The 20,868-nt window shown below is 41.7% G+C and overlaps 1 protein-coding gene and 1 long non-coding RNA gene across 3 annotated transcripts; one reads left to right on the forward strand and one right to left on the reverse strand.

Annotated features, from left to right (window-relative positions):
- Positions 1-91: 91 nt before the first annotated feature.
- LOC138312937 (uncharacterized) lies at positions 92-860 on the forward strand (the record flags this gene model as incomplete). Its single annotated transcript, XM_069253644.1, has 2 exons — positions 92-284; positions 409-860. Coding segments are annotated over 2 exons (345 nt in total), but the record flags the coding sequence as incomplete, so codon positions are not given.
- A 14,535-nt stretch (positions 861-15,395) lies between these two features.
- On the reverse strand, positions 15,396-18,996 carry LOC138312936 (uncharacterized). Of its 2 annotated transcripts, none has more exons than XR_011207085.1 (3): positions 18,836-18,996; positions 16,040-16,273; positions 15,396-15,721 (listed from the first exon to the last, which is right to left on the reverse strand). It is a non-coding gene; the product is annotated as an uncharacterized lncRNA (long non-coding RNA). The 2 variants fall into 2 exon arrangements; XR_011207084.1 differs by lacking the exon at positions 18,836-18,996 and adding an exon at positions 16,556-16,688.
- Positions 18,997-20,868: the final 1,872 nt, after the last annotated feature.

Raw genomic sequence — 20,868 nt, forward strand, 5'->3', positions numbered from 1 at the left:
TAGATAAGTTGTATAAAAAACACACTTAATGCTGAATAAATGTAAATTTGACTCTACATAAATTAAAAAAAAAAATATATTATATTTACAGCCCTCTCCTAGACCCAACACCGTCCGCCCGACAACTACCACGCGATCCACGACCTCGGTTAATACGCCTTTGATGACTCCGGCGATGACCACCCTTGACCGGACGACTCTGAACTACACGGACATCACAAACACCGCCAACAACAGCGAACTCAACACCGTCCAGCCTGACCACGGCGATGAGTTATCTATAGGTAAGTTATCGGTAAATATCAATATGATAACCGTACAGTGTTATTGTCGATGTTTATGATATTTTATAACTTGTAGAAAAATATTCAGATATATTTTATTATAGAACTTTTAATTTTTTTTCAGCATTATACGTCATGCTTCCAAGCCTTGGTATCATCGTGATCATCATCATCGTATGGAGATTTCGTCGTCGTAGGAACACGGGCGCAGCGAAACTGACTGTTCTCCCCGACCAACGCAGCTATGGGGGACGACGAAGTGATGAGCTCTCCTGAAAACATTGGAACACGCGACGGGGAGGAAGATAGGGTTATGTTCGACCAGTCATTATCACGGAGGAGAAGGAAACAAAAACAAAAGAAACATTAAAGAAAAGTGTTGGATTTTCACACAAATAAACCGTAGTGACAATTTTAGTGTCTAATTTTGTAGTTAGCGTTCAACTGTTTATGTTATTCTGTGTATCACCGAGGAGACGGACACAAAAACAGAAAAGTGTTGGATTTTCACATAAATAAACCGTAGTGACAATTTTAGTGTCTAATTTTTGTAGTTAGTGTTCAACTGTGTGTATCACCGAGGAGACGGACACACAAAAGGAAAGTGTTGGATTTTCACAAATGACAATTTTAATTAAACTGTTTATGCTAGGTTCTTAACTGTGTGTGTGTGTGTGTGTGTGTGTGATATATAAGTTATAATAAAAGAGAAAAAAAAGAAAGTCTTGTTTTAATTTATTTTATTCAGCCATGATACCACAATAAAATCTCAAATTTAGTCTGAAGAGCTGGAGCGAAAAGCGCTTGCGTAAGTCAGCCGTTATTGTTTATTATATATCATAATTTGCAAAGAAAACAATAACGCACGACTGACGTTAGCGCTTAGGAGGGAAAAAAAGACAAGAGGCCCAGAGGGCCTGTATCGCTCACCTGGTTTGTAATGCCTAGGAATGTTCTGAATTCAAGTTCATTGTTTCTTTTCTGAATTCCCCTATTAGGCCCCACTCTTTCTGCTCCAGGGGGTCAAAGCCAAAATTTATACAAATTCTGTTAACCCCAAGGATGTTTCTGGGCCAAAATTGGTTAAAATCCAAGCAGAACTATATGACTATTAGCAATTTACAGGATTTACCTCTATTTCCCCTATTGGGCCCCGCCCCTCCTGCCCCCAGGGGGTCAGAGCCAAAATTTATACAATTTTCTGTTCTCTTTCCCCCCAAGGATGTTTCTGGTCAAATTTGGTTACAATCCATGCAGAACTCTAGGACAAGTAGCAATTTATAAGATTACCTCTATTTCCCCTATTGGGCCCCGCCCCTCCTGCCCCCGGGGGGTCAGAGCATAAATTTATACAAGTTCTGTTCCCCTTCTGCCAAGGATGTTTGTGGCCAAATTTGGTTACAATCCATGCAGAACTCTAAGACAAGTAGCGATTTATAGGATTTACCTCTATTTCCCTTATTGTGCCCCGCCCCTCCTGTCCCTGGGGGGTCAGAGCCAAAATTTATACAATTTTCTGTTCTCTTTCCCCCAAGGATGTTTCTGGTCAAATTTGGTTACAATCCATGCAGAACTCTAGGACAAGTAGCAATTTATAAGATTACCTCTATTTCCCCTATTGGGCCCCGCCCCTCCTGCCCCCAGGGGGTCAGAGCCAAAATTTATACAAGTTCTGTTCCCCTTCCACTAAGGATGTTTGTGGCCAAATTTGGTTACAATCCATGCAGAACTCTAGGACAAGTAGCGTTTTATAGGATTTACCTTTATTTTCCCTATTGGGCCCCGCCCCTCCTGCCCCCGGGGGGTCAGAGCCAAAATTTATACAAGTTCTGTTCCCCTTCTCCCAAGGATGTTTGTGGCCAAATTTGGTTACAATCCATGCAGAACTCTAGGACAAGTAGCGATTTATAGGATTTACCTCTATTTCCCCTATTGTGCCCCGCCCCTCCTGCCCCCGGGGGGTCAGAGCCAAAATTTTTACAAGTTCTGTTCCCCTTCCCCCAAGGATGTTTGTGGCAAAATTTGGTTACAATCCATGCAGAACTCTAGGACAAGTAGCGTTTTATAGGATTTACCTCTATTTCCCTTATTGGGCCCCGCCCCTCCTGCCCCCAGGGGGTCAGAGCCAAAATTTATACAAGTTCTGTTCCCCTTCCACTAAGGATGTTTGTGGCCAAATTTGGTTACAATCCATGCAGAACTCTAGGACAAGTAGCGATTTATAGGATTTACCTCTATTTCCCTTATTGTGCCCCGCCCCTCCTGCCCCCGGGGGGTCAGAGCCAAAATTTTTACAAGTTCTGTTCCCCTTCCCCCAAGGATGTTTGTGGCAAAATTTGGTTACAATCCATGCAGAACTCTAGGACAAGTAGCGTTTTATAGGATTTACCTCTATTTCCCTTATTGGGCCCCGCCCCTCCTGCCCCCAGGGGGTCAGAGCCAAAATTTATACAAGTTCTGTTCCCCTTCCACTAAGGATGTTTGTGGCCAAATTTGGTTACAATCCATGCAGAACTCTAGGACAAGTAGCGTTTTATAGGATTTACCTTTATTTTCCCTATTGGGCCCCGCCCCTCCTGCCCCCGGGGGGTCAGAGCCAAAATTTATACAAGTTCTGTTCCCCTTCCCCCCAGGATGTTTGTGGCCAAATTTGGTTACAATCCATGCAGAACTCTATGACTAGTAGCGATTTAAAGGAAATGTTGACGGAAGGACGACGGACGGACGGACGGACGGACGACGGACGGATGGACGGACGCCGCGCCATCGGGCCAGTTGAGCTAAAAATGGTGCGCTCGATCACGCTAGACATTAACTGAAAGAATTGTTAGTGGTTCAGACTATTCTGAAACACTGATTTCTATATACAAGTTATACTGTCAAAAGGCATCGGGGCGATGTCTATTTTTTTTTTTTTTTTTCTTAAAGCGGGCACCTCGGGGCAATGTCTTCATTTCATCCATTTTGATTGGTTCGCCGGGAGGGGGTCCAATTCCTGTGACGTATCCCGTTTTTCTCTTCTTAACATCAGACGACAATTTTCGACGTTTGACTTGACGACTTTAATTCCTTCTCGGGAACTTTATCCGATATTAGTCGCCGGTATCGATCTATAGGTAAAACGACGTATTCGCTTGACATGATTACCGGAGTAAGAAGGCTTCTAATCAACTTAAAATAGGCACGAGAGCCACGGGCAAAAATCGCCCATTATATTTCTCTATCAAGTGTCTCTTGACGTCTAGCAGCGTACCTCTCTTCGATAACTTTAACAACAGGCTTTTGTATTTCCGTAAAGTACTCACGTAGGCGACCGTAGGTGGTAAATCCGGATTAAACACGATGTTCCGGACAATTTCGCAAATCGCTCTGATTTGTCATTGATTTGAGGACGCCAGTAACTGTCTTCGTTGTCTGGGTTTGGCTTGCGCTAATAGTCTAACGAAATTCCAGTTTTCTCTAAGATTCTTGCTCATTTTCTCATAATAGGTCACGCGGTGGCGTCGAGTCCTTAGGTACATACACAATAGGTATCTCCCCGGGAAACACTCGCGTTCTTAGATTAGTTGGCGTCCTCGGTGATAGGTCAACGATCAAATAGCCGTACTGTTGTTCGTCCGTAGCCTTTTTAAAGCTATCGAGTAAATACGCCGTGTTGTTGGGAAACAATTGTCTGGATAAAACGTTCAAGTGCATCATATCTCTCTGGTTCTTTGAACAGCACCAAATAATGCGAATTCAAACTTATAGACCTGGGGTATTTACCTTGCGGGAATATGTTCTGCGACAGGTAGATTACGGTGAAATTTCCGTGGTGTATATTGACGGTGAATAGCTCCAGATAAGTCGGGTTATCTATCAGGCGAAACATCAGGTCGTCTAATACAAGACAAATCATGTGGCGGTATTTCAATTTCCATCAAACCTATAGATTCATCGATGTTTTATCGGATCTTGTTGCCAGTTATAATAACACACCGCATACGTTGCTAGGAGGTCTTGCCCCCGCCAGGGTTACACTGGAGAACGAAGTAGATACCATGCTAGCTGTTAACTTCCCAAACGAAAAGCAACGAATAGAAACAGCGACAAAGAAGAAGACGAAGAAGAAAAAGAAGAAAAGAAGCACACCAATATGTAGATTCAAAATAGGAGATAAAGTGCGCATTTCTCACTTAAGACGAACATTTGCGCGAGTCTACCAGGAGACGTTCACCGGGGAGATATTCGAGGCGACTTCTCGCGCTTTGAAACAATTTATTACCTCAGAGATTACAAGCAACGCCCTATCCAGGGAAGTTTTTATCAGAGCGAACTTCAGCGCGTCGTAAATCCTGAAAATCTAGGCGACCGTAGGTGGTAAAAGTGTTGAAAACGAGGCGCAGAAACAAAAAGAAACAGTTATTAGTGAGATGGTTAAATTGGGGACCAGATTACGATTCGTGGATTAACAAAAGTTCGATCGAGGACATTTAAATGGATTTCTATGCGATAGTGTCAAATGCGGACAGTCTAGACTATTACCCGCTGAATACGCCGTGGAGATTCATTAATCAATTTAAAGCTCCCATACGGTTTAACGGTACGTGGTTTGTGGGATTATGCCAGATAAGCCTATCGAGCGAGGTAGGAACGAGCCGGTATTCGTGTACTGCGACCTGATAGGATCTACTTACGTCGCAAAATGATCAGCAACCTTTACTTCACGTAGGGTGTAGTTCTCTCGCGATAGCAAACACGACGTGTACATCGTGCGCCGTTTTTACGATACCCGTTATAATCACGGAGACTCACACCGTTTCGAAATACACCTGAGGACTGATGAGGACAAGCTGGCTGATTTCTTGCGAGGTCCTGTCACTCTGACATTGCATTTTTAAGACATACCCGTTCTTAGCATGACTGTTTTATCTTCCCGACGTCGGAAACATAAAAGAAAATGGACTCGCATTTCTTCGTTATTTTTTTTTCGGCTAAAAAAACCCGACGCTCTCAGTCAAGCGGACTCAGTGGTCGTTGCAGGTAGGGGGGAGAGTCCTGACAGTGAATGGTACGGAGTGGGGGATAGTCGTGGTTGGGACGCAATTCTAACACCCCCGCTCTCTTCTTCCCCGCTTATCGCTCATTATATTCCCGTCGCAGTCAGAGAACACCCCTCAGACGGGAAGCAGACCTCCGTCACGCAGTTGGGGACTGTCACCGACGCAAACAGACCGTTGTTGGAACAAGCTCGCTCTGAATTGAAACGCGGATACCCCAATAAAACGCAACAGAGTCTGTCGAGAGGAACCAAAATCACGCAAAAGAAACAGAACAGTTCAGGGGATTATCTCTCTTTGCATAATAAAGAGCGTTTTGTGAGACTTTACGTCAAAAGTACGGTAGATGCTGAATGAAAGCACGCCGGACGTACGCCTACTAGTCGACAACGAGCCTACTAAAGTCAGTAGGGTTTATTAATTATGCCGCTACAGACACTCTGGAGTCAGGTAGACGTGTCGCTGCAAGGTCGACAAAACTCACCGGTAATTACGCGTTATAAGGCGTTTTTGCAGACATTATTGAATTTTGGAATATCGACCAAGAAAACTCAGCTTACGTCGCAACTCTACTTTCAGGACACGCTGAACGCCATGGATGATGCAGACCCGGATGGCCAAAACTCGGGCCTGTTTGAGTGTAACGCGTTTACAAAGAACAGCAAAAGCGATGTGGACATGATCGGACCGCTATTAGAAGACCTGTGTCGATTGGACAGGTATATACTTAACGGGTGTCGACGTCGATATCAAGCTCTATCGAAATAATGCCGCGTTCTCTGTGATGTCAGCGGAATCGACCCGGACTATAAGATTGAAACTACAGGAAGTTTTATTCCGCGCTTGCAGGGTTCAAGTGAATCCAGACGTGATCGTGGGAGCATTAGAACTGACCCCCGCAAAATACCCTTATATACGAACTGACGTTAAGTCAGCGTCCATACCCGTTGGACAGACCAGCTTCATTTGGGACAATATCTACCAGTCGAAGGTACCTAGAAAGCTAGTGTTTGGATTAGTCTCCACCGACGCCCTATACGGGCGCTTACGACAAAAATCCGTTTAACTTTCAACCCTTTGACGCGTCAAGTGTCGCTGTTTATCTCGACAATGTAAGTGTCCCCCCGCGCGACCTCATAAGTTGGAGCTTTTCCTACACGACTGGGGAGTGTGTTATGTCACGGCATTTCGCAGCCTTACGAGGTCGCAAACAAATCCGATCTAGACGCGGACAACGCAATCGACCCTGACGATTGGCCGGGCGGGTACGCCTTGTATGGGTTCCAGCTTCAGCCGCAGTTTGCCGCCGATGCTTATCTTTCCCTTCCTCAACACGCCAATATGTCCGTTTGGAGATTGCATTTGCCACTGCTCTCAAGGAAACATTGTCTTGTGTTGTGTATTCCGAGTTCGAGGAGACATTTGAGATAGATCAAACTCGTAACGTCATTCGTCTCATGGAACAATAGTCAACTTAATCGTCTCGCTAAGACCGATTCAGTTCTAGGTCGTGAATTTTTGGGTGTGTATTCGCGAGATACTTTACAAAGCTAAGTGTATTGTCGTTTCCGTGCTCTCTTATAGTCGAACACGATGCCTAGCTACCTTGTATGGACATTGTGGATTGCATTGCATTTCGATAAAAATCACAGCGCAGAGATATTCGACCCATTGGCTACTTCTATTCCTATCTCGATCGTTGATTTTGTGAAACAACATTCTGTGTCTTATAATTTTTTGTTTGTTTGTTTGATTAATTAACGTCCTATTAACAGCTATGGTCATGTAAGGACGGCCTCCCATGTATGCGGTGTGTTGCGTGTATGTTGTGTGAGAGGTGCGTGTTTCGGGAGACTGCGGTATATTCATGTTGTGTCTTCTTGTATAGTGGAAACTGTTGCCCTTTTTATAGTGCTATATCACTGAAGCATGCCGCTGAAGACACCAAGCAACACACACCCCCACCGGTCACATTATACTGACAACGGGTGAACCAGTCGTCCCACTCCCTTTTTGCTGAGCGCTAAGCAGGAGCAGAAAACTACCACTTTTAACAGACATTTGGTGTGTCTCTTATAAATTCGTCACTTCAACTCCCTATACAGAGTTACGAGTTCGACATCGATGACGGGTTTAATTTTCAGCCGTTTCGTATCATTTTAGGCTGACTACGTGCACTAAATCAATCCTCGAGCAGATTTCCTCATTACAGACTATACATCTAACGACTTTAGATCTCGTATTTCATATTGTTTTCTGCGTACTGAATTGGTTATAAATTTAATAGATACAAAATCAATAAAAATATATGCTTCTATCGTTGTTGGATGAGAAGTATTAAACTCAGTTGTTATTCAACCAATTGATTTACCATTGCCCTTGAGCTTGGTATAGGCCAAGCACTTCAGACTAGAACGCTCCATATATCTTCAAATTACAGATTCACACTTCCTCGGCGATCGCACCGTCCATCCCATGGTGTTAATGAAGAGTAACGCACGTATCACATCCTTTCGCTTAAGTGCTAGTCACAAATGCACGATCGAAATAGTTTTCTATCAGTTCATGCCCCAGTCCAGTAAGACATCCAGGATGTCTGATGCTGTTTTTGACTTCGGGCTGATCTTTTTATGGCACCCCGTCGACAGTTCTTGGCGGACATATCCTTCACTTCCTGGGGAAGTGGTAAATGATATACATTCCGTCATTAGTTCTCTCGGCTTTTGACGTGTCCTCTCCGGTTATATCTCTATTGATACCGCTTTTCATTCCCATCAATTTATACCAATTCTGCGATTTTCATCAGCCACCCCCGAATCTGGTAGGGTTGACGGGTCGTCAGCTACCGCCTTAATAAAATAGACATCTTATATCCGACGAGCGTCATGTAGACACTCGTTTATTTACTCTGTAATCTGAGTTAACACTGTCAAAAAGCGGTTTGGGGAAATCTCCTCCTCCGACGACTTCTTACTTGTAGCCTCCAGCTCCAGAGAACGCGTGATATTTTCTGTCCTATCTCTGCTGGGAGTTGCGCCGTCGATTGTCTACCATAGCTTTGAGTCAAATAGGAATTTTTCTCATTTTCATGAAGCGCGGAAATATAAATAAATAAAGTCTACATGTATACAGGTACGGTTAAAACAGATAACTATTTTTGTAGTGTTATTAACAATTTGAAATAAAGAGGCCTCAATTTGTTTTTACAAGAAGTTAAATTCTAAATTACATGGCTATGGTATATAGATTTTCAGAGGCGTACAGCTATAACTTCAGTATGCCTGTGACTATTACGTAATTTAATTATTATGTATTATAGATTGTTTAGAATATATATATTATTTTGTTGTCTTGCGAGAACATACGAAAAATGTTTGTGGGTCATTGTAGCATACCTTTGTTTTCAACAGCCTGAATTTGTCAATGTCTGCACGTTCCTCAGGAATATATTTTTCTTTGTTATCACATCGGTGTTCAGCGTTGTACTTACCCAGTGTAAGCATACGCTATGTGATATCTCCTATATCTCGAGTGAAGAGACATATTGGAAGACTTGAACGACTCGACAACACACTAAGACATACCGTGTTTTGATACGTATAAACTCGACCCCGATTTTGTGTATCTACTAATTGTGCTCCTCCTGAGCAATCTAAATAAGGTCCGAAAAAATATCTCTATTAAACACTCTAATACTCTCTCAGTCCTGATCCTCTGTTACGTGCAACGATGTTTTTTCATTTGCTCACAGCTAATATGTAAACACGTATCGTCGTTCGACGATCCATTTCTATCTTTTGTTCCAGTAATCGTTTAAAGAATTCCCTTATATAATAGTGTTCTGATTAGTTTGTAACATGTCAATCAAGATAACTTTGATATTGTTATCTTTCGATAACCCTCCCTCACTTGAAGACCGTTTCTAACGTAACCTAGCATGCGTCCTCGTCTGATAGCATACAGAATTCCTTATATAACACTCGTTTTGTCCATTTTGTACAATCATCATTTTTATAATTAACATATATTTCGAAACCCTCCTACTTGACCCCTTTCTAACTAACCTAGCATCGTCCTGTCCCTTATATAGAATTCCGTATATCTCCATTACCGCGTCCTGTCTATTTTGTGTTCTATCATGCCTATGATATTTCGAAACCCTCCTACTTGACCCGTTTCTAACTAACCTAGCATCGTCCTGTACCGTATACAGAATTCCGTATATCTCCCTTATATAACACTCGTTTTGTCTATTTTGTACAATCATCACTTATAATTAACAAACCTTTCGAAACCCTCCTACTTAACCCACTTCTAACTATCCTAGCATCGTCCTGTCCCGTATATAGAATTCCGTATATCTCCATTAACGTGTCCTGTCTATTTTGTAAAATCATGCCTATGATATTTCGAAACCCTCCTACTTGACCTGATTCTAACTAACCGAGCATCGTCTTGTCCCTTTTATAGAATAACCGTGTTCTGTCTATTTTGTAAAATGATTATTAAATCAACGTAGTTTCTTTACTATCCTTTAGACCAAGCTATCGCTATACTGACAGAGTGAAAGAAAGGGAAGTAACTCTGATGTATGAGAATACTCAAGACCAGATCAGTACTTATGTCATCATCTTTGCCTAACAATCGTCAATACATAGGGGAGCGACGAATATCACAATTTTGAAGGGGTGTTACCGGTATCATAATTTCTAGGGGGTCTTACGGAACTCATACATTACTACTTATACTTTATTTTTTGTAAGTCTCTCATAACTATTTTTAGAGTGTTTTTTTTTATGATTTGTACCTTTTAATGTTTTAATATTATTGAAAATCATGGAATGTAAGACGTTAATACATTATCTTATCTCATCATCTGTTTGTGAAAGCTCTATATTATGTTGAAATACAAAGCTTACGCGTAGACATTTTCTCTTTATACATTTGACGTAGGGTACCCCAATTATAAGTAGATGTCTAACATACGTTGGTAACTTTACTTATGTTGTAGTTATAAGCAGGAAATTTAAAATCGATGCAAAGTCACGTAAATAAAGTTCAGGGAGGTAAAGAAAGGGAACGAGAATGAGAAGGATTTACAGGGTTACAAAGTATCATGCACCTATACTGTGAGGAGAAAGTATGAATAATTTAATTCAATACTAATTAAATGTGTTGTGAAGACGGATAATAAATTATGAATGCAGCCTATGACGTATTCAGGGATGATTCAATATTTCAAATTAACTGTGAACCTGCTCTCTATATATGTGTGACCCTTTGAGAATTTTCAGGTTTATACCTAGTAAGTAAGTTGAGATTACCAGTAAATATTGCACGAAGAGTCCAATCGTTCAGTTTGGAGAACGCTAATGTTTCGTAATATCGGTTAAAACACTGCAATACATTTTGACCTGTTCGTAGAATGAAAAACACCATTGTCAAAAGTATTGTGTTTTCCGGATTTTATTTGCACTACACACGCATAAAATCTAGATTGCACATCTTTTCAGTACTTTGAATTCGTGAAATTGTACTTGTTAAAAGCTTTTGTAAAATAAATTTCTGTTCGTTACAAATTTGTCTATTCTATAGATCTATCTCTTTATATAACAGTAGTTTACACACTCTTGTCACTACAACAAAATGATAACATAACATAACAATAATTGGTAAGATGTTGGCGTTCAGCATACAGGGAGTGGGATGACTGGTTCGCCCGTTGTCAGTATAATGTGACCGGGTGGGGTGTGTTGCTTGGTGTCTTCGGCGGCATGCTTCAGTGATATAGCACTATAAAAATGGCAACAGTTCCACTATACAAGAAGACACAACATGAACATACCGCAGTCTCCCAGTCCACTTTACACGTGTAGAAGTTCAGGGAAAACGATAAATTTGGAGTGTGATTTTACGACTGCTTCGTTTCCATGGTTCGTCTTCCATCTTGTTTGTTTATTAGTCATTGTTCCTAACATGTTCGTCGCAACAGATTAGTTCCGGAGTGTATTTGGCCCGCCGATATATGCACATCTGTTTTTTTACGCACGTTAGCTATAAAGTTCGAGAGTCTGTGACAGTAGTTTTTAGTTAGTCAGGATTCAAGTCTCTATGGTTGACTGCATGACTGTCTTTAGCTTGTGTCTATACCTAGTGCTATGAGGATACTCACGCTGAGCCACTAGTAATAGGTGTAAACGCTATGCAAGTTTTATAACTGTAGTTTCATATTTGTAGTGTGCTGGATAACATGTATTGAGACCGGTTGTTCATTCGGCCTATTTGCAAGCTTTCAGTTGAGTGGTTCTACAGATCTCATGACCCTAGTTGGACCCGCAGAGATCTCAGAACCTGGGTTTGTGGTTTCTTTGGACGCAGAAAACCGCTCCCTTTTACTTAGGTGCAGAACTGACCAGGATATCTGGCAAAAGCCCAGTTTTGGCGCTTTATTTTTCACGTAATATTTTTAACCCCAAATAGTTTGAGTTGAATTAAAGTCTGCAGCAAGGCTCTCGAGTGGATCTGTCGTTTCCGATAACCGACATCAAAGGGTTAGAACATCGTCGGTAATACAAATACGTGTCCCCGTACGAGATGAGTATATACAACTAGTATAACCAACCACCAACCCTCTGTAAGCGGCTGTCAGTTGTGTATAGGTACTTCTAGGGATGATGGTGTACAACAACGCAAGCTTATGGGTATTAGGTTCGAGTCGTGGTTGTCACGACGGAGTAAATTCCTACAGTCGGCAGGATTTATCTTGGCCCGTTACTTAACGATCACTCGCCTGAGCTGTTAGGACCGAATAAACTGTCCTACGTAATGGAGACCAAACTAAAGTAAAGGGATTTGCGCTCTAGGCATCCTCCTCCCGCGTCCTCCTCCTCCTCAACACATTTCTATCTTATGGGGAGGGACATCAGTACGGGGCTGTTAGCTCTATTGGAGTCGGGTGATGATAGTGTGTTTGTACCTGATACCCCCATCAGTCACAGTATGGGTTAAATCCAAACATAAGGGCCAGCTCTCATGAATATACAGGTCCCAGTGAGATAGGGGAGACAACTCTTATTACTCCTTCATCCGATTGGGAACCCCCCTTTAGAACACTCCGTAACATTCAACAAGCCTCATGTAGGCTGGGAAAGTAATACTCCTCAGGATAGAAGTCATGGGGAACCCCCTAGGGCTTACAGTGGCAAGGTGATAAATAGGAAACAGAAAGACCCCCAGGAACTATGATGGGGACAAGTGATTTCAAAGATTTTATCATACACTTTGAACAGGTGGCCCTGTGGAATCAATGGGGAAATTATGAAAAAGCTCAACAGTTTAGCAAATGAGCTTGCGTGGTCCAGCTCAAAAAGTGTTAGGACGTTCTGGCTTCTCAATTTGACCCCCCAGGGAGGGAGACTGCCTATAGATGCCAACTTAAGCATAAGTCCCGGAGTAATAATGAAAGCCTAGTAAGCTATGGTAGAGAGTTACGGCGGCTGGCATGGTTTAGCGTTTCCTGGTAGTGTCCTCTGAAAATCAGAATTGGGGACAGAAGTGCATGTTATAGATCAATTTATTCATGGGCTAAGCAGTATGGATATGAAGCGCCATGTCACAGTTTCATCACCTCAGCTTCTTCGGAGGCTGCAATTACACTAGCCATCGAATTTGAGGCTTTCAATAGAGAGTTAAGTACACCTGATAGGAAACCTAAAGCTTTTGTTGATGAGATAGAACAAGGTCAAGTTCAGACTATACAGAGCAATAGTTCCACAGGTGACAAACAAAGTCAGGATTTGGTTACTCTTTTGACTGAAGGTTTTGAGAAACTAGGAAAGCAACTCACTCGTGCTGTGCGTGGTAGAGGTAGAGGCAGAGGTAGAGGTCAGGGCAGTAGCAAAGGTCAAGGTCAGGCATTTGAGAAAAGGTGTTATCGCTGTGATCAGACTGGTCATTTTATAGCGGATTGTCCACAGTCAGTTGATAAAAAAAAACTAGTTTCGGTCAAGCTTGAGCCCGAAAGTTTGACCGGTGTCTCAGCTCTAGGTGGTGAGTTACCATCTGGTGTAAGATCAGAAGGGCTTACTAAGGTTAGCTTAAATGCTGTTATTAAAGGTTGTCTATTTATAGATGCTACAGTTTGTGGTCAAGGTTCACGGTATCTTGTGGATTCAGGTTCTGCGGGTGACAATCGTTACTGAGGATGTATATATAGTGCTATGCCAGAGTCCAGTAGGCCGGAGTTGAAAAGCACTGGTATTATGCTGTACTCCGCTTCCGGGTGACAAGTTAGCGGTGGCTGGTAAAGCCAACTTTAAGTTTAAAGTAGGCAGATTAATATATGAACAGGAGGCTGTAGTGGCTAGGTTGGACCAATTGACAGGAATTCTAGGCGTAGATTTCCTGAGTCACCATGGTGGTGAAATCCATTTTAGGGATAAGATCCTCAGGTTGGAGGGTCAGTGTGTCAATTTAGTCACAGAAGGGTATAAAGGATGTGCCCGTATAAGGATGTGTGAAACTGTCTCCTTGCCAGCTAACTCCGAGTGTCATTTTAAGGGCTATATAGAGGGAGCTATTGATAGCGTAGAAGGGATAGTAGAGCCAAACACATATGTAGCAAACCAAGGTTTAATGATGGCAAAAGTTTTGGTACAGACCTCATGTAAAGAGATTAGTCTCTCTGTCATGAACCTCGGTAGGAAGTCTATCAGGTTACAGCAAAATACTATTGTGGGCGACGTGTCCTCGGTAAATGGGGTTCATGAAATAGAAGAAGTTGAGGGGAACCTTAGAACACTACCTGATTATTTAGAGCCAATGGTAAGCCGGTTCTCACCGGAACTGACACCGTCAGAGAAACAAATGGCCACAGATTTGGTAACTGAATATAGTGACATATTCCAAAGTCCAAAGGGAGAGATAGGTCAGACAAAATTAGTTGAACACACAGTAAATACTGGTGACGAGCCTCCAATTAGAATACCTGCTAGACGCATTTCTCCATCTCAAAAATGTGTAGTAGAGAAAGAGTTAGACAAAATGTTGGGGGATGGTATTATACAGCCTAGTAATAGCCCATGGGCAGCCCCTGTAGTCTTGGTATCTAAGAAAGATGGATCAGTACGTTTTTGCATAGATTACCGTAAGTTGAATGCAGTTACCAAAAAGGATGCATTTCCTTTGCCTAGGATAGACGATGCATTAGACACCTTAGCTGGGGCTAGATGGTTTAGTACCCTTGATTTAGCTAGTGGATACTGGCAATGCTGTATGAGTAAGGCAGACAGGGAGAAAAAAACAGCCTTCAGCACTCATAAGGGGTTGTACGAGTTTAATGTGATGCCCTTCGGGCTCTGTAACGCCCCCTGCTACCTTCTCAAGGCTTATGCAATTAGTACTGGGTGGTCTTAACTGGACCAAATGTCTGTGTTATCTAGACGATGTAATTTTATTTGGTCACACCTTTGAAGTTGCCCTTAAAAACCTTAGGGATGTGTTTCAGTGTATTAGGGAAGCTAATCTCAAGCTTAAAGGGAAAAAATGCGACCTATTTCAAACGTCTGTCTCTTATCTAGGCCATTTAGTTTCACCAGCAGGAATCAGCTGTGACCTGGCAAAGTCAAGGTCGTTAGGGACTGGCCTTCACCTTCAAATGTTAGTGAGGTTAGAAGTTTTTTGGGTCTTGCTGGCTATTATCGGAGATTTATACCAAATTTTTCGGCTATAGCTTCACCTCTTACAATGCTTACCAGAAGAAACAAGAAGTTTAAGTGGGATATAGGGTGTGAAAACTCGTTTCAAATTCTAAAAAATTTATTAACAAGTGCCCCTGTACTCAGCTTTCCTACGGAGACAGGCAAGTTCATCTTAGACACAGATGCGAGTCTAACAGGTGTCGGTGCTGTTCTCTCCCAAATACAGAATGGGGAGGAGAAAGTCATTGCATTTGGTAGTAGAACCCTAAATAGGGCTCAGTCCAATTATTGTACAACACATAGGGGAACTCCTTGCAGTTGTCACATTTGTGAAATATTTCAAACACTTCCTTTGGGGTAGGCCATTCCCTTCTTAGAACAGATCATGCTTCTCTGACTTGGCTCAAAAACTTTAAGGATCCCGAGGGAGTCCTTGCCAGATGGTTAGCAGTTCTAGATATGTATGACATGGAAATTCAGCACAGACCAGGCAACAAGCATGGAAATGCTGATAGTCTGTCTCGATATCCAGAATGTCCGACAACAAGGGTTAATTGTCCAAGTTGTAGGCCTCCATCTCAGCCAGTTATCTCCCTTGATACATTTACATCCCCAGCAGACAGTATCCTGAAAGACTCCAGCAAGTCTGTTGGAGTATGCCCCGTCACACAGCAAACTGTAGGTGGCTCCCCTGATATACCTGTTGATGAAACAGAGAGGGTGTTAACAAACTGGTTAGATACTTGGGGGTCCCGAACAGATAAAAGCTTGGCAGGAGGAGGATGAAAAATTTAGGGAAATTTTTACCTTTAAAAACCAAATACCTCACAAAACCCCCAAAGTCAGTAGTGTCTACATTTCCCGCAGAATTAAGGAAAACTATATCACATATGGGAGTTACTTATCGTAGATGACCATGGCATTCTGTGTAGGAAAGGGGTAGATAACTTGTCAGGGCAGGACACTAAGCAGGTGGTAGCTCCTGAATGTGTTAGAGAGAAGATTTTACATTACTTACACAATTCTAGAACATCTGGTCATCTTGGTCGAGATAGGACTATTGACATGATACAGAAAAGGTTTTATTGGCCTGGTTTGGTTGAAGATGTTAAAAACTGGTGTAATACGTGTGATTCCTGTGCCCGTAGGAAGTCAGGTCCATCAAGGGGTCGAGCTCCCCTGACTCCATCCAATCCAGTAGGGGCTCCGTTAGAACGTATAGCAATAGATATCCTAGGTGGTCTGCAAACAACTGAAAACGGGAATAGTTTACATTATAGTAGTAGGAGATTATTTCTCTAAGTGGGTGGAAGCTTATCCTGTTCCAAATCACACAGCACAAACAGTAGCGGATAAACTAGTCACAGAGTTTATATGTAGGTTTGGTACACCTATCAGTATACACACGGATCAAGGTCGTGAGTTTGAATCTGACCTGTTCAAGGCTATATGTGAAAAAACTAGAGATAGATAAAACTAGGACAACCCCTTATAGGCCTCAGTCCAATGGACTTGTCGAGAGACTTAATCGTACCCTCATACAAATGTTGTCGGCCTTTGTTAATGAAAACAGGGATGATTGGGATGATCATTTGCCTTATGTAATGATGGCGTATAGGGCCACTCGACATAGCAGTACTGAATGTAGTCCTAATTTGGTCATGTTGGGTCGTGCAGTTTCTTGTCCGTTATATCATGGTAGGCTTGCCTCCCGAAACTGAGCAAAGATGTCCCAAAGAATATGTTTACTGGGTACAGTCAGCCTCCAGATCTGCATTTAAGTTTGTTCATCAGAAGTTAGGTGCTGCTGCAAGTAGACAAAAAATGTACTATGACCATGGCTCAAAACAAAGGGATTTTGATGAAGGAGCATATGTTTGGAGATGGTATCCCCCAGCTGTTAGTGATAAGTTAGGGCAAGGTTGGACAGGTCCATACAAAGTCCTTGAGAGACTGACAGATGTCAATTATAGGATACAGAAAACACCTGTGTCGAAACCTATTGTTGTCCATATAGACCATTTAAAGCTATATTTGGGTAGGAGTATACCTGACGCTTGGGTGGATTTAGATACGGATGCTGTGAATGAGAGTGATAGTGAAGAGTTAGAATGGCACCATAGTGAAATCCAGTTCCAGAGCAGTCCAAGGGAGATAACTCCCCGAAAAAACTAGAGCTGGCAGGAATGTCAAACCCCCTGATAAATATTCACCATAGATCTGAAAAAAAAAAAAATATAAAAAAAAAAAAAAATCAGTATTGTTTTTAAAGACATGGTTCAGGCTGTTTAGTACTAGAGGCACAAAGTTTTTAAGGAAAAAGATATACTAAATTAATTAAGCAGTATATGTCCTGCTGTTTATAACAAAAAAAAAAACACGTCATCACTTCATCATATGCGTTTGAGGTACAATATCGTCATTGTGGGCCCCCCTCAAAAACACATTGAACTGAGACATTCTTTGTTATATTTTATAGATCATGGATATTCTAGACATCACAGTACCAGTACAGGAGGTTGACAACCTGGACACCGATTTGCACCCAGCATGGGAGTCCGGGATGGCTTGCCCAGTCCCAGCCTGTGGGACAACGCCCTTTTCAACCAGTGCAGCAATGAGGCTCCACTGGAACCAAATCCATAGGAAGGATATTACATACTTCTGTTGCACTAGATGTCCAGTAAAGTTTGTGCGCAGGAATCAGCTGCTGAGGCATTATGTCAGCCGGCATAAGCTGTCGCAACAGGAGGCTAAGCCTTTATGTGTAGTGGGAAGGCAACTTCCAAATTCTAAATATATAAATCCAGGGGGTTTTCAGGATGCCTGTTGTAAAAGTATCCGAGGAAATGGGCCGTCGCCGTGAGGAGGCCGCGCGCCAACGCCAACAGGAAGCTGGTAGTACTTCCACCAGCATATTGACGTCACAGACAGTCAGTGTGGCCCGGGACCAAGAGGTAGTACCTCTTGGTCGGGGTCAAGCGATCATTCGCGATCAGGTCAAATGGCTACGCGGTCGCGCGCCTACACAAGAAGTGTATGCCCCATCAGACATTAACTTTGATATGTTTGAAAATTATTAGCTAAATGTACATGTATATCCAGTGTGGGGGGTTGGTTATTGACTATATATTGTATTATAATTACATATGCACAGTGCTATTGTTGTATATAAATGCCTGGTAGCCAATGCAAATGTTGTAATTACCTTGATAATGAATTTTTCATCGTAATAGATTATTGGGCATGTAACTAATTCATGAATCAAATCATTGTTTTAGTAATGAATTAAGTCCTGCTATATTTATAATTAGTATAATTATAAATTTATTTTGCCTATGTTGACTGAATCCATGAATTGTTTTTGCTAGTAATGGATTCTTCCCATATGGTTTTCTTATAAAACTCAATGTTATCTAAAGGGTTGTTGATAAAATTCTTAGTGTACCAGGGCATTATTGTTATACGCTGTGCTTATTATTTTTGTTAAATTTAAGAGAAGATTATTTGTGGTAGACATTTCAGGAATTATATACTCCTGTTCTGTCAGTAATTTGTTGTAAGATTGTGTCAATATCGTTGGCCGTATGGTTGTAAATGGAGTCTAATTTTTGTACACTGTATTTGGATTCCAGGAAAAAAAAATATCTTGAAAGTTTGTTTGTAAACATTTTTTTTTTGTGATATATTTTTTCAGTATTGGTCCAGTGTGATTGATTGTGTTGCGAGATTATTTGACATAAGGTCATCACTGTGAAATTGTTTAGTACTAGGCTAGTTAAAGCTATCATGTAAATCGAGCTCATAGACCTACCGTAGTGGTTTGATGTATCTTGGGAAGTTTTACTTGTCATGGTTGTGTTTTTTGTTTCCCTACGAGTAGCGTCCAAATTTTCATTAGCCAAATGTTAGTACATTTGACTTAAGGGGGGAGGAATGTAGAAGTTCAGGGAAAACGATAAATTTGGAGTGTGATTTTACGGCTGCTTCGTTTCCATGGTTCGTCTTCCATCTTGTTTGTTTATTACATTCGGAACATGTAGTCGGACCAGATGAGTTCCGAGTGGATTTGGCGCGAATAATGCACGTGCCGTGTGCCGCACGTTAGCTATAAAGTTGCGTGCTTTACAGTAGTTTAGTTAGTCAGATTCAAGTCCTCGTTAGACTGCCTGACTCTTTCTTCTTCTATACCTAGCTATAGGGTATACGTAGCCACTAGTACTAGGTAACGCTATGAAGTTTATAATGTAGTTTCATATAGTAGGGTATACATGTAGATGTACATGTAGCGTCCGTCGTCTATATACTTTCGTATACATAGGAGTAAGCCATGTAGCCACTAGATTAACGTATATTTTGGGTATCGGGGCGGTATATTTCAGTACCTATAAATAGTATTAATTACATTGATAAATAGCTGGTTTATCCTAACAGGGTGTACATATTATGTAGGCAGGGTGTACGAGAGTTGGCATGAGTCGAGTTGTTTCACTATTGTATGTATTATTTCGTCGTTAATTTCTACACTTGTTATCCACAATAAATTATATTGAACGTATATTTCTGAGTCTGTGTTCATTCGCCAATTGCAAGCTTCAGTTTATGGTTCCAGAATCTAAGACCCTAATGGACCCGAGATCTCAGAACCTGGGTTAGGTTTCTAGGACAGAAACCGCTCCCTTTTACACACGCAACACACCGCATACATGGGAGGCCGTCCTTACATGACCATAGCTGTTAATAGGACGTTAATAAATCAAACAAACAACCAAACAAAAGTTTATAAATAGGATGAAAGAGACATGAAATTCTTTATTTGGGGCGAAACAAGTTGGGGCGTTATTAGTTTTTGGGGCGAAACGAATGAAATTTGCGGCGAAATAGTTTAGGGCGGAACGTCCGACACTCTTGGACTGACTAAGGCAGGATAGTATACTAATTAGACAGGATCGGACTCTAATAAGGCAGGATAGGACACTGATTAGACAGGATCGGACTCTAATAAGGCAGGATATATATATAGGACTCTAATAAGGCAGGATATGACATTAAATAGACATGATCGGAATCTAATAAGGCAGGATAGGACACTAATTAGACAGGATCGGACACTAATTAGACTGGATCGGACAGGTTACTGTTACTTTATTGGGTAACTGTTACCCATATTCAAGGTTGTGCCCAACCTGTTTAACGTTACGAGTATCTATATAATACAGTTTTAAGTTGCCGACTTTAACGTACTCGGATACATCATCATCATTTTGTAACTCTCAAACTGGTTACAAGAGTATATAAATAACAGTGTTTGTTAGTCACGGATATTTCAAAGGAATTTCTATGGAACAAGTTGGATTTAATAGATTTGTGATTGTGTGACTTGTTTTCTGTATGGCCGAAATGATCGTCTCGAGTAACAGTCAAATCGTCCCAAAACGTTTACGGACGAGGTGAGCTTATGGGATACCCCGGCGTCCGTCAACAATCGACTTCTTCTTCATAACCACTGGTCGGATTTCAACAAAATTTGACTGGTAGCATCCTTATTGGCTACTAACTGAAAATTGTACAAATGATGGGGCTGATCCCCCGGGGGCCTGAGGGGTCAATTTGGCTATTTCCACAAAAAGACTTCTTCTCTGAAACTAAGCAAGAGATAGCACTCATAATGCAACGGTAACGTCACTGTACCCCATTTGGTACAAATTTGACATATTTTTTGCGATATTTTCAATCTGCATTCCTTGTGATTCAATGTTTGTCAGTTTCTGCCAAGGACTGCCTTTGGGGTGTACGACCACAATAAAAAAAATTATCGTCGTAACTGCAAGCTAAAAATAGACCGGT

Source organism: Argopecten irradians, unplaced genomic scaffold (assembly GCF_041381155.1).
Source record: "Argopecten irradians isolate NY unplaced genomic scaffold, Ai_NY scaffold_0532, whole genome shotgun sequence".
Lineage (NCBI taxonomy): Eukaryota > Metazoa > Mollusca > Bivalvia > Pectinida > Pectinidae > Argopecten > Argopecten irradians.